Source organism: Panulirus ornatus, chromosome 10 (assembly GCF_036320965.1).
Source record: "Panulirus ornatus isolate Po-2019 chromosome 10, ASM3632096v1, whole genome shotgun sequence".
NCBI lineage: Eukaryota > Metazoa > Arthropoda > Malacostraca > Decapoda > Palinuridae > Panulirus > Panulirus ornatus.
The window spans coordinates 4,937,680-4,965,095 of NC_092233.1; the positions used below are offsets into that span (position 1 = coordinate 4,937,680).

Sequence of the window (27,416 nt, forward strand, 5' to 3'; positions counted from 1 at the left end):
GGTTGATTGTGTGTTTACTTGCATACTTAAATTTAGATGGCTGTAGGAATCATGTAACTGAATGGAGATTTAATTCACACCTGAAATATCCTTTTGAATTTTGCCAAGTGAACTGTTATGAGATTCACTTAAGTAGAAGACCTTGTTCACCCTTTGACGCTGGACATAAGCTGAGGATACATGTGAGTGAACTGGTAGGCTGTATGCCCTTAATCCACACTTTGTAATTGGAAACATGATAGATAGACTCATAGATAGATAGATAAAGGGGTTGAATAAATGAGCAATGAAATGATCAAGGTTTTCTATTACTATTTTAGTGTATATTTTATTACAGTCAAACAGTGGTGATGCAGAACATGTATGTGAGTCAGCAAAACTCGGCCAAGTCTGCAGATGGTTCCCACCTAGCCAATATGAGTGACCATGAGATTCAAGAGCAGTTCGAGTATTTCTTTGAAGATGTATTTTTTGAATGTGAAGAAAAGTATGGTGAAATTGAAGAGATGTGTGTGTGCGATAACCAGTGTGACCATCTGAGAGGCAATGTTTACATTAAATTCAGACGAGAAGAGGATGCTGTAAAAGCTGCAGAAGATTTAAACAATAGATGGTATATGTTCCGTCCAATCTACTGTGACTTGTGTCCTGTGGCTGACTTCCGTGAGGCATGTTGTAGGCAGTTTGAAATGGGTCATTGTGGTAAAGGAGGCTTTTGTAATTTCTGGCATGTTAAGCCAGTGTCACATCACCTGAAGAATCTACTTGCCCGTTCATCCCGCTCTCGCTATAAGCATCGATCTCGATCTCGCTCTAGGTCCCGTGATAGGCACTCTGAAAAGCATTCAGACAAGCACCGTCGTAGGTCTCGTTCACGTTCCCGTGATCGTGACCGCCGTGACCGCAGAGGACGCTACTGAGAAGATAACAAGCTTGTTCCACTTTTTATCATCTGCAGTAATAGAAAATTTTAAAAGTGTACAACTGATACATGAAAATGGAATGTAATAGTGTTTATTATTGAGAGGTATTGAAAGGTACCATTTGAACTGGAGAATCTTTATTGGACTTATCAGCAGTTTTACAGGTTACCTGAAAGTGGATCTGATTTTTCCCTTGGATCCCTTATGTAACACATATATCATTGTGTCTGAATGGTCGTTTGATATGTTTCATGCAATTTTTTCATAGATATTCAAGCTTTAATGGAGAAGTTCAGAAATCCTATGAAATGCCTGGAGTAAGAGATGGCTATGCTTTGTGAATTAGTGAAAGTTGTAACATTTTACATATTTATTTACTCTCAGTATTATTACTTATGCCATCATAATTATTTCCTGTTGATGTATGTTCCATACTTGTAATAAAGTTTACATCTCACTTCATTAACATTTTACAAGTCAGCACATATTCTCCACATCAAATTATGATGTAAGTTATGTAAACATCAGAGTAATCCCTCATTGACCATTCAGATACTGAAGTGTAGATTTAGTGAAAGTGACATGATTAGTCATTGTGTCCTGTAAGGAGATTAGCATTTTACCTCTTCAGAATAGGTTGACTCTTTTTCATGTACGTTGTGTCGCAAGCTTAGGCTTGTAGATTTTTTAAAAGTACCAGTGGAGAATAGGGAGTGGCAGCATGCTTCCTGGTCTGACAGTTTTTATCGAGTTGCTTGAGGGTTGGGATATTCATTAAACATTTTTATGTATGATTAGATATCCTTATGAAGAACAATTCACAGCTACTAATCATGTCACATATTATCATTGAATTGTCCTGCTAAATGGTGTTATGTTACTAGGGAAATGGACTATTTCTCCCATAAAGTATTTGTTAGGATTATATCAGTAATATCTTGATTTAAAAGAAATAAAGCTCTGAAATGATAACATTACTTTATTAACCTATATACTTAGAGTACTTCCATCTTTTCATCAGAGGCTGTAGTTTTAGGTATTGTCTGGTATGTGTACAAGAAAAAGAAATTGTTTTCATGTGTAATTGATTAGCAAGTTCTTATAGATGGAGTTGCAAATACTACAATTACTACTTGTTTGTTACGCTAACAGCTTTTAATGTTTTCAGCAAATGTTTGTTAATAACAGTAAATATAAGTACAGATTATGAATCTTGAATCTTACATTACATCACTACAGTCCACTCTTAAAACTGCCATCATCAGAATTGCAAAATAACTTCCGTCTGACTGTGGTTATCCAGAGTAATAGTGAATATTTATTTATATATATTTTCTCCCCTTTTCTGCCCTCAAACACAAGAAATACATTTAAACTATGATACTTCAACATACTTCACAGTGTATTACCAAGCAGCAAAAAGCTTTTTACTTAACTTTTTGTATTAACATAATAGAGAAACTATATATTAATTACTGTTATGGAATATGCACTCATGAAAAGATAATTGGACAGGTACAGTAAATTACAAAATTGCACACACAATAGCTTTAGCAAATAATATATGAATCTTTTCAAACATACAGGGGGACCAGACTTGAATCATAGATTCTGATTAGTCTCTTAAAGCCCCAGTAGGGTGGTAGGGAAGCAGAGGGGTTTAATCTCTGAAAGATATCATTGATTTTTTAGTTATTATTCTGTTCATAGCTTTCATTTATAGTTCAGGTACACCACCCATTTTCCAGCACTCTTGGTTCCAAAGCCTTGCTGGATTAACCATTTTACTGGACCAACCGTGGTCATATAATATTGATTCATCAACACACCTCTAACCCACTAATTATACATCTCCCATGTGTCTAAAGTATACCATGGACTGCTAGAAGTTTGAATTAAACAAATATTAAATGTAAATTAAATAGATAAATGGAATACATTATACACCTGCTCAGGACTGAGGTGCTCATCAGCTACGAGTTTTGCAAATTCATCCACATACTCGGTAACTCCATGGTTTGCGGACCACTTCTCTCGACACACTTTATTCATGGAAATTCCATGACGCTTCTTGAATCTTTGAAGCCATCCTTCACTGTAGTTACACTCATGTTGTAATTTAAGTTCTTTATGGAACAACTTATTCTGGTTCAGTATCATGCTACCTGACAAGTCCACTCCATCACTCCAACGCTATCAAAACCATTCCATCATCATTCAATCATGCTTAGTACTCTTACCATCTTTCATAGTTTTCCTAATCGTCATTTGCTTCTTGGAATCGCTGTCTGCATAGAATTTCAATATTTTCTCCCTTTGCTTTTTTATATCATAAACAGTTGATGAACCAGTGCTGTAGATGTCACACAGCTTATGCACCGAAACACCACGGTCCATTTTTTTTCAACATTTCTACTTTATCTTGGATCGATATAGACGTGTTTACGTTTAACACCATGACTGACACTCTCATATGTCTTCAAAGCCATAGCTAGGGTTAGATTTAAGCAAAGTAAGCTAAGGATCTCACAGAATTGCGGTATCACCACCGACAAGTGCAGTGTCAAGAATGTAAAAAGCACGCCCTACACACAACGCCAACTATGGCCGCCCAATAAACTAGTCTGGTGGCCGCGGTAATTTCAAGTTCCTTCACGTGATTTTATCTGGACTAAAGGAGGTACTGAACCATCAGTTGCTGGAAATTTGTTGGTGTACCTGTATAATATTATTGTATAAAATGAAATCGGTATCAGATAAACTTTTTTTATTTACAAAAAAGCGTTTTGTTAACATGTATTATCTTAATGTAATTAATTACACATTTAGCAACTAAAGAATTGTGTGAAAGCATTTTAGAATACCTGAAGATAAAAGAATGTATATCTCCGTTAACTGCAATATCCATTCTCAAACTTTTCCATCTGTCTACCATTTCCACAGACAGCATTTCCTCGTAATGTTCATATCAATTTTCATAGGGCGCAATATGTTGCTTTCATTATTCATGTATCATACTATTTGATTAAAAGAATTTGAAACTCAAGTTTATGCCGAATGCCATGCTTTCTTCAGTCTCTTCCAGTGTATTTTTCCTTTCTTCAGGAATGACACCATAAATTTTATGTGCATACATGAGTGCAGTTGTGTGATTTTTCTTTTGTTATTTTTGTTATTTTACTTCTGTTCATCATCTTTTCTTTTTCCTCTTTTCTTCTTTCTTTTTACTTTCTTCTTTTTCATCTTGAAGAAGATGAAGAGATGCATGACAAATTCACATTTACTCTAATTTCCAACTTTGCTTTAAAATTCCCTACAGACACTTCAGCTCTTTAGAGTATTCTTTTTACCTTTTTCCAGTATGGTGTGTTGCAAGGTGTGGAGGGTTGGGGAGAGCCTTTGCTTTGCTACTTTTTCATTGACTGCTCTTAAGGGAACTACCTCTTTTTCAGTAGTGCTTAGGCCAGACCACTTTTCTTGGATGATAGGGTTTGTGTGGTCTCTGTATCTCTAATTGCATAACTTTCTTGTTCTAATGCCTTATCCTTTTTCTTCATCTTTTTTCTTACTTTTTTCTCTTTTCTTTCCCTGTTCTTCTTTTTTTATTAATTGCAAGACATCAGATGCCCTTCACTGTAACTTGAACAAACTCTGTGACTGAATAATCCAAATAGAACAGCTTGAATCATATCGCCACTGGAGTGATCACTGTGCAAGCTTAAGAACAAATGCTTAATGATTGCTTAATTAAAGTCATGAGATCACTAAGGATAGGAAAAAGTCAACTAAGTTATATTTCAAAAAATGGCATGCGTTACTGACTGGGGATGTTAGAATACTTTGGACGTTCATGGTAAGGTACTAGTGAGTGAAAAAACCTTGGAAGATATATGAAGTGTTGAAAAGAAAATGGAGGACAGTTGTTTGGTGCTATAGAAAGTAGCAGGCAAGATTGCATAATTTTTTTGAGCCTTCTGCTAATGCATTTTTAACAATGAAAATTGTAATGTAATCCATTTATTATGTGTTATGGCAAGTAATACCTAAGGATTTTGGAAGCTGGTAATTGTAATGTATTTGAAAATTATGCAATTTTGACTTGTTCTGTGTTCATGATCAGATAAGCATGAAAGTTGCACTGTGATGGAGGAGCATTGGATTTTTAGGTAAGTATAAACACAGGATTGAATAAATTGGATTGCTATAGTACTATAGTATGGGAAGGAGGGTGAACCAGGGCATATGAAATAAAAGTGAAAACATTGAGTAGTCCATGGGATTTGGCTGTGAATTGCAGCTAGGGAGTAGATGTTAGCAAATGAGTCGGTTGTTTGTTCCTGACATTACCTTCTTAGGGAGGGAAAGGGAAATGGATGCAAAAAAAAAAAAAATGAGGAAATCTAGATGTTCATTGTTGAATGTTAACATAAGAAATATTATGGAACACATATGTTGACCAAGAGGACATATGTGTCGGAGGTGGAGGGAACAAGGAGAAGTGGAAGACCAAATTGGAGGTGGAAAGATGGAGTGAAAAAGATTTTGAGTGATCGGGGCCTGAACATGCAGGAGGGTGAAAGGTGGGCTAGTAATAGAGTGAATTGGATCGATGTGGTATACCGGGGTCGACGTGCTGTCATTGGATTGAATCAGGGCATGTGAAGCATCTTGGGTAAACCATGGAAAGTTCTGTGGGGCCAGGATGTGGAAAGGGAGCTGTGGTTTCGGGCATTATTGCATGACAGCTAGAGACTGAGTGTGAACGAATGGGGCCTTTGTTGTCTTTTCCTAGCGCTACCTTGCACACATGAGGGGGGAGAGGGATGTTATTCCATGTGTGGCGAGGTGGCGATGGGAATGAATAAAGGCAGCCATTGTGAATTGTGTGCATGCGTATATATGTATATGTCTGTGTGTGTATATATATGTGTACATTGAGATGTATGGGTATGTATATTTGTGTGTGGGGACGTGTATGTATATACATGTGTATGGGGGTGGGTTGGGCCATTTCTTTTGTCTGTTTCCTTGCGTTACCTAGCAAACGCAGGAGACAGCGACAAAGCAAAATAAATAAAAAAATATATATATATATATATATAAGCAGTGAAAAGTTTTTATCGAGGATGTAAGGCATGTGTATGTGTAGGGAGAGAGGAAAGTGATTGGTTCTCAGTGAATGTAGGTTTGCGGCAGGGGTGTGTGATGTCTCCATGGTTGTTTAATTTGTTTAGGGATGGGGTTGTTAGGGAAGTAAATGCAAGAGTTTTGGAAAGAGGGGCAAGTATGAAGTCTGTTGGGGATGAGAGAGCTTGGGAAGTGAGTCAGTTGTTGTTCGCTGATGATACAGCGCTGGTGGCTGATTCATGTGAGAACCTGCAGAAGCTGGTGACTGAGTTTGGTAAAGTGTGTGAAAGAAGAAAGTTAAGAGTAAATGTGAATAAGAGCAAGGTAATTAGGTACAGTAGGGTTGAGGGTCAAGTCAATTGGGAGGTAAGTTTGAATGGAGAAAAACTGGAGGAAGTAAAGTGTTTTAGATATCTGGAAGTGGATCTGGCAGCGGATGGAACCATGGAAGCGGAAATAGATCATAGGGTGGGGGAGTGGGCAAAAATCCTGGGAGTCTTGAAGAATGTGTGGAAGTCGAGAACATTATCTCGGAAAGCAAAAATGGGTATGTTTGAAGGAATAGTGGTTCCAACAATGTTGTATGGTTGCGAGGCGTGGGCTATGGATAGAGTTGTGCGCAGGAGGATGGATGTGCTGGAAATGAGATGTTTGAGGACAATGTGTGGTGTGAGGTGGTTTGATCGAGTAAGTAACGTAAGGGTAAGAGAGACGTGTGGAAATAAAAAGAGCGTGGTTGAGAGAGCAGAAGAGGGTGTTTTAAAATGGTTTGGTCACATGGAGAGAATGAGTGAGGAAAGATTGACCAAGAGGATATATGTGTCAGAGGTGGAGGGAACGAGGAGAAGTGGGAGACCAAATTGGAGGTGGAAAGATGGAGTGAAAAAGATTTTGTGTGATCGGGGCCTGAACATGCAGGAGGGTGAAAGGAGGGCAAGGAATAGAGTGAATTGGATCGATGTGGTATACCGGGGTTGACGTGCTGTCAGTGGATTGAATCAGGGCATGTGAAGCGTCTGGGGTGAACCATGGAAAGCTGTGTAGGTATGTATATTTGCGTGTGTGGACGTATGTATATACATGTGTATGGGGGTGGGTTGGGCCATTTCTTTCGTCTGTTTCCTTGCGCTACCTCGCAAACGCGGGAGACCGAAAAAAAAAATGAAAAAAAAAACTTATGTTGACAACAAATTTGTAGACACAGGTGAGTGGAAAGACAGTGACAGAGGTAGTGGAAGGGAGAGGTTGAGATAGCAGTGTGAAGTATTATAAGTTCTTCATTAGAGTAAGTGTTATAGTAACAAGAAGCATTAGTGGAATAGTAAGATGACTGCTTGAAGGGAAATTTATTTTCAAAGAGAAGGCATAAGTTTACACAAAAATTCAGAAAGAGAAAAGTAGAAAAATTGCATGTTTATGGGAATGAGTGATGAAATATGTACTTAAGTGATAGTTATGAAATGGGGCAAGATAATGTAAAGTAAACTGTCAGATGTAAATGATAGATGCAAGATTTGGTTAACATTAGGAAGAATACAGAAAGACCTGTGTCACAGTGAGGATGAGTTGATTGAAAGTCATTTTGACTGATGGTGATGAATGTTAGTTTCCAACCTGTTTCATGTTCTTGCATTGAATATTCAGTGTGATCACAGAATGGTATGGAAGATAAAGAATCAAAGTAAGGATGATTGTTTTAGGTATGACTACATTATTGAAGAAAGGAAGCAAAAGTATTTACAGTTTCAGAGGAACTACCTTTTTTAAGCCTTACTGCTGATTAGATTTGCAAAAACCACAATTATTTGCCAGAGCAACATTTGTGAGCTTTTTATATGTAAAAGTGACATTTGTGAGCTTTTTATGATATCATATTAGTATGGAGATTATACAGTTTCATGTCACCAGCATAACTGCACCTTAGAGGCATCTGTTTAGAACAAAAGGAATTACAGTATGGTAGTACACCCCATGCACAGTGTGCAAGTGCAAGGAAATATTAAGAATTCCACCTCTGGTTAGGATATTCCAAGTAGAAGGATATATGAGAATGTAAGATGTAATATTGTTCGACTGTTCTCAGTATGTGGAGTATCCTGAGGCTCAGTGTAGTGTCTGAGGACATGATGTGAAACAGTCATCCCAGACATGAGAGAAATTGATATGTATTTTAATGAAGTTAATGAATATCAAGCAGACTGTCACATTATGAATATTCTCTAAAATGATAGTGTTAAAGGTGAATTAAACATAAACATAAATTGGATTTTTTATGATATCATATTAGTATGGAGATTATGCAGTTTCATGTCACCAGCATAACTGCACCTTAGAGGCATCTGTTTAGAACAAAAGGAATTACAGTATGGTAGTACACCCCATGCACAGTGTGCAAGTGCAAGGAAATATTAAGAATTCCACCTCTGGTTAGGATATTCCAAGTAGAAGGATATATGAGAATGTAAGATGTAATATTGTTCGACTGTTCTCAGTATGTGGAGTATCTTGAGGCTCAGTGTAGTGACTGAGGACTTGATGTGAAACAGTCATCCCACACATGAGAGAAATTGATACGTATTTTAATGAAGTTAATGAATATCAAGCAGACTGTCACATTATGAATATCCTCTAAAATGATAGTGTTAAAGGTGAATTAAACATAAACATAAATTGGATTTTTTATGATATCATATTAGTATGGAGATTATGCAGTTTCATGTCACCAGCATAACTGCACCTTAGAGGCATCTGTTTAGAACAAAAGGAATTACAGTATGGTAGTACACCCCATGCACAGTGTGCAAGTGCAAGGAAATATTAAGAATTCCACCTCTGGTTAGGATATTCCAAGTAGAAGGATATATGAGAATGTAAGATGTAATATTGTTCGACTGTTCTCAGTATGTGGAGTATCTTGAGGCTCAGTGTAGTGACTGAGGACTTGATGTGAAATAGTCATCCCAGACATGAGAGAAATTGATACGTATTTTAATGAAGTTAATGAATATCAAGCAGACTGTCACATTATGAATATTCTCTAAAATGATAGTGTTGAAGGTGAATTAAACATAAACATAAATTGGATTTTTTATTGCATCTGTATTTTCCATATATGAAGAACCATTGCCAAAGCAAATTTGATAACCTACATTGTATTATCAACTCGGAGGGGAATGTGTGGTACAGCACTTATCCTTATTACTTCAAAATGTGGGGATTGAAAGGTGCTATTTTGTTGTATGAGCCTTCTTTCTGATGGTTCTGGTGTACATCACTGATATTTTTCAGAATACAGTTACTAGTTGTTAGTAGGTTGACTGATAGTATGGTTGTAACTTATTTGATGCTGTATATCAAGAAATTTATTTGAAAATCTCTGATATACAAGCACTCTTGACCTAAGTGTCTTCATTCTCTTGTAACATTTGTTAAACCAGCTCATTGACATATGGTTCAACATTTATCGTATTACTTTTACCGTATATGGTTTAAGTAAATGCTTGCAAAAGATACTGTGCTTTTGATATGTACAGTTCAGCAGCCTTGGAATATTTTCACCTGTGTACTTTTAGGGATGAGTATGTGAGACCCAGTAGTTATTTCCTATATATCTGCCAAGCAGGACCAAATCCAGCAAATGAAATCACTGTTTTATAACTGGTGGGTTGTGTTACATTTTCACTTTAGATTATGGTGCATCCATGATATGAAAATTCTGAAAAGCTTCCCATTCACATTTATATACAAGTATTATCAGAATTTGGTTTTATTGTTTTTTCTTATTTGCGTCTGCTAAACATCCCACATATTGCCTCCCAGTTCTTCTCTTCTGAATCTTCCATCTTTTCTTCAATAGTTGCGATAATTTTGTGTATATGCTAAAGTGTCTATTCTCACCCCTGCCCATATTTCCAGTGCATTGCAAATACATTCTCCCTTTAACCACAAACCAAAATTATGCATGTGCATTCTCTAAAAACTCAGCTCAGCATCCTCTCCTACCACTTTCATTATTTGTTATCCTTTCCTTTTCATTTTCTTGGCAAGTGTGTCAGCGCAAGTGTTTCAGCTGTAGAACTTGCTTCATTCACACTTTTCAGTCTACCAATAACTTGGAGATCTCAAAACATGAAACACATAGCCATTTCTCTTTTTATCTTCTGTGAAGTGCAAATTATTTTTAAGTGTGTATAAGGCAGTGTCAGCAGATCTCTTGTTTTTTGTCTATCTATATCTATGATACCCATTACCTCTGGGAACTGCCATCCACTCATCCCTATCCTTACATGCCTCCCTTGCATACACCATTCCACATATACTACCATCATTTCTCTCCCTCCAGTACTCTTTTACTCTGTCTTCCTCTCACACCAGCCTCTGTAATCATACTCACACACTCTACTTGCATTCTTTCCACATGCCCAAACCCCTCTCAAAATATTATGTTTCACCCACTTCACCATTCCATAATTCATTCTCTTTGCAGTCCTGCCACACATCTCTCATACACACCCTCAAATAGCTCATCTCCACAGCCTGGATTCTTGACCTTTGTGACTCATTCCATGTCTGTTTGGGCTGCATAGGTTAGGATTAGGAGGACTATGCTCTCCCTTAATCCTTTCTTAACTTCTGTAAGTAAGCCTCTACCCTTCATTATTCTGTGAAGGGATCCAATGACTCTATTACCCTTTACTGTTGTCTCCCTTATCTCTCCTTCCATATCATCAACATAATGTAGATAGCTTGTCAGTACTTAAATTCTCTCACCTCTTCCAGTCACCTCTCAAATAGCTCATCTCCACAGCATGTATTCTTGACCTTTGTGACTCATTCCATATCTGTATTTGTGCTGCATAGGTTAGGATTAGGAGGACTATGCTGTCCCTTAATCCTTTCTTGACTTCCATAATTATGCCTCTTCCCTTCATTATTCTGTTAAGGGACCCAATGACTCTACTACCCTTTACTGTTGTCTCCCTTATACTGTAGATAGCTTGTCAGTACTTAGATTCTCTCACCTCTTCCAGTCTTTCTGGCCCATATCTATTACAGTTTGATACACTTACTTCTTTCAGTCTGTAGGGTTTCAGCAAAATCTATACTTTCATTTTTTCCTTTCAGACACTATTACTTAACTTTTACTTGCATTTACCTTCAATCACTCACACTTATGCTTGTCATAAAACACACTTACAACCTTCTGCAACTCCTCTTCACTCTCAACAGGAACAGGCTTGCCACTTGCCACCATACCTCACCACCACACTCCATCTCTGCACCACTTTCCTTAGTTTTGCCTTCGTCTTTCTTTTCCCTCCTTCCATGTATATATATGTTACTAAGCCACAGTGACATCACACAGCCCTGCCTCACACCCACATATATGTCAAAACTTTCACTCAACTCTCCATCTGCTCTTATACATGCATTTGCTACTCTGTAGAAGGCTTTCATACTATCCAGCAATTGTCCCCCTTACCCCATGTGTCCTTAACACATCCTATAAAGCATACTGTTCATCTCTATAATACATTTTCTCCATATCCATAAAATCTGCATACATCTTCTTACCTCTCACTAGATACATTTTCACAAGTCATTTTCACACATTCATACATCTCCAACCTTTCCTAAAGCCCCCTTACTCCTCTCTTGTTCTGCATTTAGTCACTTGCCATCACTTTTATCAATCAACCTTGTTGCATACACTTTATCTGATAGTATATTTAACAGGTTTATCCTCCTGTAATACTCGCATACATCCTTAATACCTTTTCATTTGAATAAAGGAACAATGATGGCTTTCATCCAATCCTCAGGCACAACCTTCTATATCCATACTAAATTACATATCAAAGGCATCCACTCTGTCTTACTCTCTCCTCCATACTTCCACATTTCCATTGTAATCCCTGGTGTCTTTCCTACCTTCAACCTTATTATCGCCCTTTTTACCTCCCATCTTGCTATAGGCCCGTGCACTTGTATCCTTTTCCTTCCATCCTCCATAATCATGCATATAACAACTGCTGCCTCACCTTCTCGCACATTCATCAGTTCTTCAAAATGCTCTTCATCATCCTCTCACTTCCTTTTGATTTTGCAGCTCTCCATCATTACTTCTCACATTACCATTTTCACTCTTACATACACCTTTCCTTTTTCACCTCCTTCCAATACAAAATCTTATTTTCACTCAACTTTCTTCCAAAATTTTCATCAGCTCTTTCTTTGCTTCTCTCTACCATCTTATCGTGTACTGGCACATTCCTTTTGAGCAATCTGCCATATCTTGAATATATATATATATATATATATATATATATCTTTTTTTTTCTTTCATACTATTCGCCATCTCCCGCATTAGCAAAGTAGCGTTAAGAACAGAGGACTGGACCTTTGAAGGTATATCCTCACCTGGCCCTCTTCTCTGTTCCTTCTTTGGAAAATTAAAAAAAACGAGAGGGGAGGATTTCCAGCCCCCTGCTTCCTTCCCTATTAGTCGCCTTCTACGACACACAGGGAATACGTGAGAAGTATTCTTTCTCCCCTATCCCCTGCGTTAGTGAGGTAGTGCAAGGAAACAGACGAAAGAATGGCCCAACCCACCCACATACATGTCCACACAGGCACATATACATGCCTATACATCTCACCGTACACATATATACACACACACAGACATTCCTATGAGTCCACGGGGGAAATGAAACACGAAAAGTTCCCAAGTGCACTTTCGTGTAATAATCACATCATCAGGGGAGACACAAGAGAGAAATATAACAGTCAGTTGTATACATCGAAGAGACGAAGCTAGGACGCCATTTGGTAAACATGTGATTGTCCAAATGGCATCCTAGCTTCGTCTCTTCGATGTATATCAACTGACTGTTATATTTCTCTCTTGTGTCTCCCCTGATGATGTGATTATTATTCGAAAGTGCACTTGGGAACTTTTCGTGTTTCATTTTCCCAGTGGACTCATAGGAATATCTTGATCACGCGCAAAATTGTGATCCTTTCCAACACACAGACATATACATATATACAGATGTACATAATTCATACATTCTGTCCTTATTCATTTCCATTGCCACCCTGCCACACATGAAATGACAACCCCCTCCCCCCACATGTGTGCGAGGTAGCAATAGGAAAAGACAACAAAGGCCACATTCGTTCACACTCAATCTGTAGCTGTGATGTATAATGCACCAAAACCACAGCTGCCTTTCCACATCCAGGCCCCACCAAACTTTCCATGGTTTACCCCAGACGCTTCACATGCCCTGGTTCAATCCATTGACAGCACATTGAGGCTGGTATACCACATCATTCCAATTCACTCACTTCCTTGCACGCCTTTCACCCTCCTGCATGTTCAGGCCCCAATCACTCAAAATCTTTTTCACTCCACCTTTCCAGCTCCAGTTTGGTCTCCCACTTCTCCTCGTTCCCTCCACCTTTGACACATATATCCTCTTGGTCAATCTTTCCTCACTCATTCTCTCCATGTGACCAAACCCTTTTAAAACACCTTCTGCTCTCTCAACCACACTCTTTTTATTACCACACATCTCTCTCTTACCCTTTCATTACTTACTCAATCAAACCACCTCACACCACATATTGTCCTCAGACATCTCATTTCCAGCACATCCACCCTTCTCCACACAACTCTGTCTATAGCCCATGCCTCGCAACCATATAACATTGTCAGAACCACTGTTCCTTCAAAGATACCCATTTTTGCTTTCCAAGATAATGTTCTCACCTTCCACACATTTTTCAACGCTCCCAAAACTTTCGCTCCCTCCCCCACCCTATGACTCACTTCCGCTTCCATGGTTCCATCCGCTGCCAAATCTACTCCCAGATATCTAAAACACTTCACTTCCTATAATTTTTCTCCATTCAAACTTACCTCCCAATTGACTTGTCCCTCAAAGCTACTGTACCTATATATTGGAAAGGATCTCAGTTTTGCTTGTGATCAAGTACATTCCTATGAGTACATCAGCCGACTTAAATTTCTTTCTTGTATCTCCCCTGATGATGTGATTATTACGCGAAAGTGCATTTGGGAACTTATCGTTTCACTTTCCCTGTGTATATATATATATTCTTTTTTTTTTTTTGCTTTGTCGCTGTCTCCCGCGTTTGCGAGGTAGCGCAAGGAAACAGACGAAAGAAATGGCCCAACCCACGCCCATACACATGCCTTGATTCAATCCACTGACAGCACGTCAACCCCGGTATACCACATCGCTCCAATTCACTCTATTCTTTGCCCTCCTTTCACCCTCCTGCATGTTCAGGCCCCGATCACACAAAATCTTTTTCACTCCATCTTTCCACCTCCAATTTGGTCTCCCTCTTCTCCTCGTTCCCTCCACCTCCGACACATATATCCTCTTGGTCAATCTTTCCTCACTCATTCTCTCCATGTGACCAAACCATTACAAAACACCCTCTTCTGCTCTCTCAGCCACGCTCTTTTTATTTCCACACATCTCTCTTACCCTTACGTTACTTACTCGATCAAACCACCTCACACCACACATTGTCCTCAAACATCTCATTTCCAGCACATCCATCCTCCTGCGCACAACTCTATCCATAGTCCACGCCTCGCAACCATACAACATTGTTGGAACCACTATTCCTTCAAACATACCCATTTTTGCTTTCCGAGATAATGTTCTCGACTTCCACACATTCTTCAAGGCTCCCACAATTTTCGCCCCCTCCACCACCCTATGATCCACTTCCGCTTCCATGGTTCCATCCGCTGCCAGATCCACTCCCAGATATCTAAAACACTTCACTTCCTCCAGTTTTTCTCCATTCAAACTCACCTCCCAATTGAATTGACCCTCAACCCTACTGTACCTAATAACCTTGCTCTTATTCACATTTACTCTTAACTTTCTTCTTTCACACACTTTACCAAACTCAGTCACCAGCTTCTGCAGTTTCTCACATGAATCAGCCACCAGCGCTGTATCATCAGCGAACAACAACTGACTCACTTCCCAAGCTCTCTCATCCCCAACAGACTTCATACTTGCCCCTCTTTCCAAAACTCTTGCATTCACCTCCCTAACAACCCCATCCATAAACAAATTAAACAACCATGGAGACATCACACACCCCTGCCGCAAACCTACATTCACTGAGAACCAATCACTTTCCTCTCTTCCTACACGTACACATGCCTTACATCCTCGATAAAAACCTTTCACTGCTTCTAACAACTTGCCTCCCACACCATATATTCTTAATACCTTCCACAGAGCATCTCTATCAACTCTATCGTATGCCTTCTCCAGATCCATAAAGAAGGCATATAAGAATATATGGTGTGGGAGGCAAGTTGTTAGAAGCAGTGAAAGGTTTTTATCGAGGATATAAGGCATGTGTACGTGTAGGAAGAGAGGAAAGTGATTGGTATATATATATATATATATATATATATATATATATATATATATATATATATATATATTTTTTTTTTTTTTTTGTTTTTTTTTTTGCTTTGTCGCTGTCTCCCGCGTTTGCGAGGTAGCGCAAGGAAACAGACGAAAGAAATGGCCCAACCCACCCCCATACACATGTATATACATACGTCCACACACGCAAATATACATACCTACACAGCTTTCCATGGTTTACCCCAGACGCTTCACATGCCTTGATTCAATCCACTGACAGCACGTCAATCCTGGTATACCACATCGCTCCAATTCACTCTATTCCTTGCCCTCCTTTCACCCTCCTGCATGTTCAGGCCCCGATCACACAAAATCTTTTTCACTCCATCTTTCCACCTCCAATTTGGTCTCCCTCTTCTCCTCGTTCCCTCCACCTCCGACACATATATCCTCTTGGTCAATCTTTCCTCACTCATTCTCTCCATGTGACCAAACCATTTCAAAACACCCTCTTCTGCTCTCTCAACCACGCTCTTTTTATTTCCACACATCTCTCGTACCCTTACGTTACTTACTTGATCAAACCACCTCACACCACACATTGTCCTCAAACATCTCATTTCCAGCACATCCATCCTCCTGCGCACAACTCTATCCATAGTCCACGCCTCGCAACCATACATCATTTTTGGAACCACTATTCCTTCAAACATACCCATTTTTGCTTTCCGAGATAATGTTCTCGACTTCCACACATTCTTCAAGGCTCCCAGAATTTTCGCCCCCTCCCCCACCCTATCCACTTCCGCTTCCATGTTTCCATCCGCTGCCAGATCCACTCCCAGATATCTAAAACACTTCACTTCCTCCAGTTTTTCTCCATTCAAACTCACCTCCCAATTGACTTGACCCTCAACCCTACTGTACCTAATAACCTTGCTCTTATTCACATTTACTCTTAACTTTCTTCTTTCACACACTTTACCAAACTCAGTCACCAGCTTCTGCAGTTTCTCACATGAATCAGCCACCAGCGCTGTATCATCAGCGAACAACAACTGACTCACTTCCCAAGCTCTCTCATCCCCAACAGACTTCATACTTGCCCCTCTTTCCAAAAACTCTTGCATTCACCTCCCTAACAACCCCATCCATAAACAAATTAAACAACCATGGAGACATCACACACCCCTGCCGCAAACCTACATTCACTGAGAACCAATCACTTTCCTCTCTTCCTACACGTACACACACACACACATATATTTATTTTATTTTATTTATTTTGCTTTGTCGCTGTCTCCTGCGTTTGCGAGGTAGTGCAAGGAAACAGACGAAAGAAATGGCCCAACCCACCCCCATACACATGTATATACATACACGTCCACACTCGCAAATATACATACCCATACATCTCAATGTACACATATATATACACACACAGACACATACATATATGCACATGCACACAATTCACACTGCCTTTATTCATTCCCATTGCCATATATTTTTATTTATTTATTTATTTTGCTTTGTTGCTGTCTCCCGCGTTTGCGAGGTATATATATATTAATTTTTTTATTATACTTTGTCGCTGTCTCCTGCATTTATATATATATATATATATATATATATATATATATATATATATATATATATTTTTTTTTTTTTTTTTTTTTTTTTTTTTGCCGCTGTCTCCCGCGTTTGCGAGGTAGCGCAAGGAAACAGACGAAAGAAATGGCCCAACCCACCCCCATACACATGTATATACATACGTCCACACACGCAAATATACATACCTACACAGCTTTCCATGGTTTACCCCAGACGCTTCACGTCTTGATTCAATCCACTGACAGCACGTCAATCCCGGTATACCACATCGCTCCATTTCACTCTATTCCTTGCCCTCCTTTCACCCTCCTGCATGTTCAGGCCCCGATCACACAAAATCTTTTTCACTCCATCTTTCCACCTCCAATTTGGTCTCCCTCTTCTCCTCGTTCCCTCCACCTCCGACACATATATCCTCTTGGTCAATCTTTCCTCACTCATTCTCTCCATGTGACCAAACCATTTCAAAACACCCTCTTCTGCTCTCTCAACCACGCTCTTTTTATTTCCACACATCTCTCTTACCCTTACGTTACTCGATCAAACCACCTCACACCACACATTGTCCTCAAACATCTCATTTCCAGCACATCCATCCTCCTGCACACAACTCTATCCATAGTCCACACCTCGCAACCATACAACATTGTTGGAACCACTATTCCTTCAAACATACCCATTTTTGCTTTCCGAGATAATGTTCTCGACTTCCACACATTCTTCAAGGCTCCCAGAATTTTCGCCCCCTCCCCCACCCAATGATCCACTTCCGCTTCCATGGTTCCATCCGCTGCCAGATCCACTCCCAGATATCTAAAACACTTTACTTCCTCCAGTTTTTCTCCATTCAAACTTACCTCCCAATTGACTTGACCTTCAACCCTACTGTACCTATAACCTTGCTCTTATTCACATTTACTCTTAACTTTCTTCTTTCACACATTTTACCAAACTCAGTCACCAGCTTGTGCAGTTTCTCACATGAATCAGCCACCTGCGCTGTATCATCAGCGAACAACAACTGACTCACTTCCCAAGCTCTCTCATCCCTAACAGACTTCATACTTGCCCCTCTTTCCAAAACTCTTGCATTCACCTCCCTAACAACCCCATCCATAAACAAATTTATATATATATATATATATATATATATATATATATATATATATATATATATATATATATATATATATATATATAAAATTAGGGGGTGACTGTATTGTTCACTGGTTGGTAAGGTTATTTAATGTATGTATGATTCATGGTGAGGTGCCTGAGGATTGGCGGAATGCTTGCATAGTGCCATTGTACAAAGGCAAAGGTGATAAGAGTGAGTGCTCAAATTACAGAGGTATAAGTTTGCTGAGTATTCCTGGTAAATTATATGGGAGGGTATTGATTGAGAGGGTGAAGGCATGTACAGAGCATCAGATTGGGGAAGAGCAGTGTGGTTTCAGAAGTGGTAGAGGATGTGTGGATCAGGTGTTTGCTTTGAAGAATGTATGTGAGAAATACTTAGAAAAGCAAATGGATTTGTATGTAGCATTTATGGATCTGGAGAAGGCATATGAGATAGTTGATAGAGATGCTCTGTGGAAGGTATTAAGAATATATGGTGTGGGAGGCAAGTTGTTAGAAGCAGTGAAAAGTTTTTATCGAGGATGTAAGGCATGTGTATGTGTAGGAAGAGAGGAAAGTGATTGGCTTTCAGTGAATGTAGGTTTGCGGCAGGGGTGTGTGATGTCTCCATGGTTGTTTAATTTGATTATGGATGAGGTTGTTATGGAGGTGAATGCATGAGTTTTGGAAAGAGGGGCAAGTATGCAGTTTGTTGTGGATGAGAGGGCTTGGGAAGTGAGTCAGTTGTTGTTCGCTGATGATACAGCACTGATGGCTGATTCAGGTGAGAAACTGCAGAAGCTGGTGACTGAGTTTGGTAAAGTGTGTGAAAGAAGAAAGCTGAGAGTAAATGTGAATAAGAGCAAGGTTATCAGGTACAGTAGGGTTGAGGGACAAGGGATAAGTTTAAATGGAGAAAAACTGGAGGAATAAGTGTTTTAGATATCTGGGTGTGGACTTAGCAGCAGATGGAACCATGGAAGCGGGAGTGAGTCATAGGGTGGGGGAGGGGGCAAAGGTTCTGGGAGCATTGAAGAATGTGAGGAAGGTGAGAACGTTATCTCGAAGAGCAAAAATGAGTATGTTTGAAGGAATAGTGGTTCCAACAATGTTATATGGTTGTGAGGCGTGGGCTATAGATAGGGTTGTGCAGAGGAAGGTGGATGTGTTGGAAATGAGATGCTTGAGGACAATATGTGGTGTGAGGTGGTTTGATCGAGCAAGTAATGAAAGGATAAGAGAGATGTGTGGTAATAAAAAGAGTGTGGTTGAGAGAGCAGAAGAGGGGGGTATGGAAATGGTTTGGTCACATGGAAAGAATGAGTGAGGAAAGATTAAGAAAGAGGATATATGTGTCAGAGATGGAGGGAACAAGAAGTGGGAGACCAAATTGTAGGTGGAAAGATGGAGTAAAAAAGATTTTGAGTGATTGGGGCCTGAACATGCAGGAGGGTGAAAGGCGTGCAAGGAATAGAGTGAATTGGAACGATGTGGTATACCGGGGTTGACGTGCTGTCATTGGATTGAACGAGGGCATGTGAAGTGTCTGGGGTAAACCATGGAAAGTTTTGTGGGACCTGGATGTGGAAAGGGAGCTGTTGTTGTGGTGCATCACACATGACAGCTAGAGACCGAGTGTGAACGAATATGGCCTTTGTTGTCTTTTCCTAGTGCTACCTCACGTGTGCATGGGGGGAGGGGGGTGCCATTTCATGTGTGGTGGGGTGGCGATGGGAATGGATGAAGGCAGCAAGTATGATTATGTACATGTGTATACATGTATATGTCTGTGTATGTATATGTATGTATACATTGAAATGCATAGGTATGTATATGTGCGTGTATGTGGATATGTATGTGGTTGGGTTGGGCCATTATTTTGTCTGTTTCCTTGCGCTGCCTTGCTAACGTGGGAGACAGCAACAAAGTATAATAAATAAATGAATGTAATGAATAATTTTTCTTTATGTTATGCTTACATTGATAAGTGTCAAAATGTCAAGCCATAAGTATTCTACAAGCCTATAAGTGCACTAAAACACACTGAGTTTTGGGAGAATTTGTAAAAAAGTATGATACCAAAGGTATGTTTCTGTTATTATCAACTGAAATGAGTAAGAGAAAATATCAGACCAAAAGTAAACTAACTTTTATATGCAAAATATAGAATTCTGCCAAGAAACTGATTAAAGAAAAAAATTAGATCGATAATGTATTGCTTTATTCTCAAATATTCCAGGTTTGCTAGAGGGAGATGTTTGGAAGATAACTGGACTGAACATCACCAATGATTCATCAACAAAAAGTACATTGTTACTATTATACACTGCAGTAAATTTTATTAGTCTTAATATCAAGCAGTTTCCTTCTTCTGTTTCCCATTTTAGAAAGTTAAAATACAAGGAGGGGAGGATTTCTGGCCCCCCGCTCCCGTCCCCTCTAGTCGCCTTCTACGACATGTGAGGAATGCGTGGGAAGTATTCTTTCTCCCCTATCCCCAGGGATAACATATATATGTATATATACATATATACATACACACACATACACACATATATATATATATATACATATACATCAATTCATTATTACATGACAGCTAGAGACTGAGTGTGAACGAATGGGGCCTTTGTTGTCTTTTCCTAGCGCTACCTCGCACACGTGAGGGCGGAGGGGGATGTTATTCCATGTGTGGCAAGGTGGCAATGGGAATGAATAAAGGCAGGCAGTATGAATTATGTACATGTGTATATATGTATATGTCTGTGTGTGTATATATATGTGTACATTGAGATGTATAGGTGTGTATATTTGCGTGTTTGGACGTGTATGTATATACATGTGTATAGGGGGTGGGTTGGGCCGTTTCTTTCGTCTATTTCCTTGCACTACCTCGCAAACGCGGGAGACAGCGACAAAGCAAAATAGATAAATAAATAAAATATCAAGCTGGGAGTGGATCTGGCAGCGGATGGAACCATGGAAGCGGAAGTGAATCATAGGATGGGGGAGGGGGCGAAACTTCTGGGAGCCTTGAAGAGTGTGTGGAAGTCGAGAACATTATCTTGGAAAGCAAAAATGGGTATGTTTGAAGAATAGTGGTTCCAACAATGTTGTATGGTTGCGAGGCGTGGGCTATGGATAGAGTTGTGTGCAGGAGGGTGGATGTGCTGGAAATGAGATGTTTGAGGACAGTGTGTGGTGTGAGGTGGTTTGATCGAGTAAGTAATGTAAGGGTAAGAGAGATGTGTGGAAATAAAAAGAGCGTGGTTGAGAGAGCAGAAGAGGGTGTTTTGAAATGGTTTGGGCACATGGAGAGAATGAGTGAGGAAAGATTGACCAAGAGGATATATGTGTCGGAGGTGGAGGGAACGAGGAGAAGTGGGAGACCAAATTGGAGGTGGAAAGATGGAGTGAAAAAGATTTTGAGTGATCGTGGCCTGAACATGCAGGAGGGTGAAAGGCGGGCAAGGAATAGAGTGAATTGGATCTATGTGGTATACCGGGGTTGACGTGCTGTCAGTGGATTGAACCAGGGCATGTGAAGCGTCTGGGGTAAACCATGGAAAGTTGTGTGGGGCCTGGATGTGGAAAGGGAGCTGTGGTTTCGGGCATTATTGCATGACAGCTAGAGACTGAGTGTGAATGAATGGGGCCTTTGTTGTCTTTTCCTAGCACTACCTCGCACACATGAGGGGGGAGGGGGATGGTATTCCATGTGTGGCGAGGTGGCGATGGGAATGAATAAAGGCAGACAGTGTGAATTGTGTGCATGGGTATATATGTATGTGTCTGTGTGTGTATATATATATATGTGTACATTGAGATGTATAGGTATGTATATTTGCCTGTGTGGACGTGTATGCATATACATGTGTATGGGGGTGGGTTGAGCCATTTCTTTCATCTGTTTCCTTGCGCTACCTCGCAAACGCAGGAGACAGCGACAAAGCAAAATAAATGAAAAAATATAAATAAATCAAGCAGTTTCATAGTTTGTTCAAATTTTCATCTTTATGTGTAATATTTTCAGTCACAAAAATTAAGAAATGCATGCATGAACACATTGCTATTGATCCCTATAAAAACTCATGCAAAACCATGCGAATGTAAAAGCAGCAGTGAATCTTTGAAATATAACCAGAGAAACATTTTAGACTGCAGCCATTGTAATTATTAGCTAATTATTCTTATGTAAGAGACTTATAATATCATTTGAAATGCCATTAAACATCATTTAAAGGGTGGTGTTTCACACAGTGTGTGTGAGAATGCTTAAAGGTGAGACATACACAAAATCTTGCCATTTGCTTTAATGACTCTGGGGTGTTCTCAAAACATGGAGAAAAGGGAAACATTTGTTTGAAAGGCATGACATGTAGCAGACATGGAAAGTACAATAAATTCAAATATATCAGAATTTTACAGTAAAAGAGTTAAAATCCATCCTTTGCTTAGGTTTCATATTTTGAATCCTTAAAGATTTTCTATTAAGATTTTTGCCGAGGTTTGCTGGAAGTATCACTTTAGATAAGTGAATTGCCATAATGTGCTCATGGAAGTTTTATTGAAACTACTGTACGGATACAGTAGTTTTACACTGATGATTTTGTATAGTAGAATACCTCAGTTTCAGGGTGTTGCTGTTGCAAGAAATGATGCTCATAGGCTGTCATGTATAGAGAATTTAGTATTTATTGATGTGTATCTCATCCCTGTATTATGTAGTAAATTCTGTAATTCAGTTCTGCTATTATCTTTAGTATGATTTTCATAGGTTATTTTAGTAAGAGTAGAAAAATCATCTTGTGTAATTTTGTTTTGCCTCTCTTTCATCAGATTAGGAAAATGGCAGCATCTTGTGCATTCTAGATGAGTAGACTTTAGGAGCTCCTTATATTATGAATTTGGGGTATAAGTGTTTTAATTTGTTTGTTTAGATTGCTTTTCTTGCTCTGCAATTGAAGCTGTTCTGATTGATTAGGAGGTTTAGTAAAAGGTTTCTTTATCATAGCTTTACCATTGGAATTAGGTATTCTTTGGACATTCCTTTTAGTTACATTTTTCCTATCAAAAAATTTCTTAATAGCCATGACTGCTTGATGTTGCAGAGGTCAGTTTTCCTCCTGATAGCTCTTATAACCTTGGTTTTTGTCATTGGTCCTTCTGATCCTTTGCATAGCTCAAAAAGTTTTAGTTTTGTCGTAGAAAAATTTGGTTCTGATTTAGTAATGTGTAGGTTTGAAAGACTTTTTACTCTTTCCTCCTACACCATGTTTATCTTTATAGGATGATATTTCATAAGGGGTCTTGTTGTTTATTGTGAAGGAAGGGTAGATGCACATTAGTTATACAGGATAATTTAAGGGTTGATGGTTGTTTGGTTTTTCTCCCACAGCTGACAAGGAGCTGGGTGTTGTAGCATTGGTCTGTGGAACTTACATATCATTGCCATTGAAATATTTTTCTTTCTTGTAAATATAACCTAACTTTTTCATCAGTGAAGACTTTGATATGCACAGATTTATGATACAGGACTGAACTCCTTTTTCAAACTAAGTATCTTAAAAGTTGCATTCTTTGATTTCCTCTTATGCCATGAACCTTGGACACAAGTTTCAGGGTTTTCATCATTCCTGGAATTCACCCATTTGTATAACATTATATATGCCAGCATTACACATTTTAAACTACTCCAATCTGCTTTAGCATCTTTTGTGAGGGTGTATCTGTATGTTGGGTAGAATTATGTCGATCAGTCTCCATTTATTCATACCTTTAGTATAGACCTTGTTGCATACATCGTTTGTTGTGGATTCACAAGACTTTAGATAGTTTGAACAAAATAGACATTGTTTGTGACTTTATGCATAATACATTTTTATACACATTTGTCTTTTTCATATGCATGTTTTATAGCATTTAAATCAAAATCAGCCATTTAGAGTCTTCCCCATGTATTTCAGTTACTGTTTTTCATCTTGAGGTGTGTAAGACCGAGCAGAAGCTCATAAAACTTTATTGAAAAAATTATGCTTGTTATTTAGAATGTCATTTGAGAAAAGCAAGCATCTCATTCTGTACTAAGAAGTAAGAGTGAAAGGATCGTGGGTTATTTCATCAGCTATAAACATGAGAAGGGAAATAAAAGTACAAAAGCATAAAAATGTATAAGGATGCAGGGGGTAGAAATACAGAGAATGGCAGTGTTTGCTGGATGATGTGCAAGTTGAAAATATATAGGCAAGTTTTAATTTCAAGTGCTTTCACGGGCAAATGTGGTCAACAAGTGACAACATCCTGTATACATTCTTCACTTCCTAGGAAGAAAGTAACTTTAGAGAAACTCAGGTAAATCACATGCAAGTTGAATGCAACAGACTCATTTGTTTGATATTCTTATTTGTGGTGTAATGTATGCTTTGAGAGTATCAGTGAATGTTATGAAAGTTTGATCTTTTAGATGCAAAATGTTAATTGTTGCAGTTGCGAATTATTGATGCTGTTTTACTCCCCAAGCCATATAATAAGTAAGGAAGGTTGGTGAACTGCTTTGGTAGAGTTTGCCAGATTATATGTCAGGAAAGATATAAAATGGGGAAAGTGTGCTCATTTGGAATATGTGTAAGTGAAATTGGTAGGAACATTAGGTAGATGCTTCTGAAGACACTGTACTAGAGTTGCCCTCTGCTGTCACTGCCCTGCTAAGGGTGAGTCACCAAAAGGCTAAGAAGCAGCAGTTATGGAGATTGGTTTGCCATTGCCACCCCCTTGAGCGAGTTCCTTAAAGGAACAGATGTTAGAGATATAGATAGATGAATATAAAATGGAAGAATAAAAAGGTATGCAATGCTCTGCTTGATTGCAACCAGAGGAGGAACAACTTTGGAGGACCTGATTCACATGTTGTATTCAAAGTGAGTGAGGGTTACTTGTGGTTTTTAGTTTCAGTATAGTTTTAGGTAATATTTTTTGTGAATATTTACTTTATTGTTTATGGTTTAAGTATTTTCCCATGTATCTGAGGCTTTGTGCAGTATGCATTAGGAATTGGAATTAAATTGAAAGAAAAACCAGAAGTTTGGGTCAGTTACAGATGTTGCCAAATCCATAATATGTCAGTAAGACCGAATGTAGGAAAATTTTAGCAAGCTTATTTCTTCCATTTGTTTCATCTTCATGATCAAAGATTGGTGGACAGAGGTTTAGATTGTAGATTCAGTTCTCAGACTTACTGGTTGTAGGAGTCATAAGATGAATTGGTGATTCAGGTTTCCAATCATGACTATCTAAAGTGCTGAATTGATAGTTATGAAGCACTCTTGTAGGGAGGAAGACATTTTCTTAATATGACACTGGACATGAGGATACTTATGAATGAGTTAGTAGGCTGTATGCACTTAATCCATCTAATATTGGAGAAGTTTAATGATATATATAGAAAGATAGATTGAATAAGAAATATGCTGATGAAAGTCTTGTGTTACTATTGTAGTGTATATTCTATTACAGTCAAACAGTGGTGATGCAGAACATGTATGTGAGTCAGCAAAACTCGGCCAAGTCTGCAGATGGATCCCACCTAGCCAATATGAGTGACCATGAGATTCAAGAACAGTTCGAGTATTTCTTTGAAGATGTATTTTTTGAATGTGAAGAAAAGTATGGTGAAATTGAAGAGATGAGCGTCTGCGATAACCAGTGTGACCACCTGCGAGGAAATGTTTACATTAAATTCAAGCGGGAAGAGGATGCTGTAAAGGCTGCAGAAGATTTGAACAACAGATGGTACATGTTCCGTCCAATCTACTGTGACCTGTGTCCTGTTGCTGATTTCCGTGAGGCATCCTGTAGGCAATTTGAAATGGGTCAGTGTGGTAAAGGAGGCTTTTGTAATTTCTGGCATGTTAAGCCAATATCACACCACTTGAAGAATCTTCTTGCCCGTTCATCCCGCTCCCGTTATAGGCACCGATCTCGTTCACGCTCTAGGTCTCGTGATAGGCACTCTGAAAAATATTCAGACAAACATCGTCGCAGGTCTCGCTCACGTTCTCGTGATCGTGACCGTCGGGACCGCAGAGGACGCTACTGAAAAGATAGCATGCTTGTTCTACTTTTTTATTCATCTTCTGCAGAAGTAGAAGGTTATGAAAATGTACAACAACTAATAATAAAAGTAATCATATAATGAAAACTGCATACAATATTTAGAACTGAGAGGTATTGAAGTTATAACTATGTGAACTGGAGAATCTTTGTAGGACTTGTCTACATTTTTACAGGTTACCTGACATTGGATTTGATTTTTTTCTCAGATCCCAAATACAGTATATATATATTATTGTGTCTGAATGGTCGTTGGATTTAAATGTTGGTGTAAACAATATTTTCTTAAGATTTTTATAAATATTCAAGCTGTAATAAAAAAAGTTTGGCAATTATTAGAGATGCACAGACTTAGGGATGACTATGCTTTAGTGAAAGTTGAGACTTTATACATATTTTTTACACTCAGGTACACACCTTATGCAGTCATTATTATTTCCTGTTGATGCGTGTTACATATTTCTAATGATATGAAAGGTACCTCTCACTTGATTACCAGTGTACAAGTCAGCACCTATTCTCATCAGTTGATGATGCAGTTTATGTAAACATCATAGTAATCCCTGGTGGACCATTCAGATACTGAAGTGTAGACTTAGTGAAGTGACATGATTAGCCATTGTGTCCTGTGGAGGATTTAGTCATTTTCCTCTGCAGAATAGGTTGATTTTCTGTTTCATCTTGTTGTGTATTGTGTGGCAAGTCTAGACCCATAGAATTATAAAAAGTAGAGTTTAGGAAGTGACTCTGACAGCATGCTTCCATTTTGAAAAATTTTCTTTGATTTTCTTTGACTTTTTCAGCAATTTTCTCAGTTAATAGTTGAAATAAGTATTTGGAACAATTCACAAATTCTAATCATGTCACCTGTTGTCATTGAAATGGCCATGCAAAATGGTATTATATTACTGGGGAATTGGGCTGTATTTTTTCTATAAAGTATTAGTTAGGTTTATGTATGTATGTAACATCTTGATTTTGAAAAATACAGCTCTCAAATTGTAACATTGTTTCATTAAACTTAGTTCCTTTCATTGCATTGTATAGATACAGGAAGTGCCCCGTGTTCTTAGCAAAGAAACATTTC

At 38.7% G+C, this 27,416-nt stretch overlaps 1 protein-coding gene across 2 annotated transcripts in view; it reads left to right on the top strand.

Annotated features, from left to right (window-relative positions):
• Positions 1 to 27,334, top strand: part of LOC139750738 (splicing factor U2af 38 kDa subunit-like) — a 144,683-nt gene extending 117,349 nt beyond the window's left edge. Inside the window, exon 3 of one of the 2 annotated variants that reach the window (XM_071665438.1) lies at positions 25,733 to 27,334. In XM_071665438.1, the coding sequence (XP_071521539.1) occupies positions 25,733 to 26,315 (583 nt within the window). In that variant the 3' untranslated portion in view covers positions 26,316 to 27,334. Of the gene's footprint in view, positions 1 to 337; positions 1,896 to 25,732 lie in introns of those variants that run through there. The other variant, XM_071665436.1, reaches the window with a different exon arrangement.
• The last annotated feature ends 82 nt before the right edge of the window (positions 27,335 to 27,416 follow it).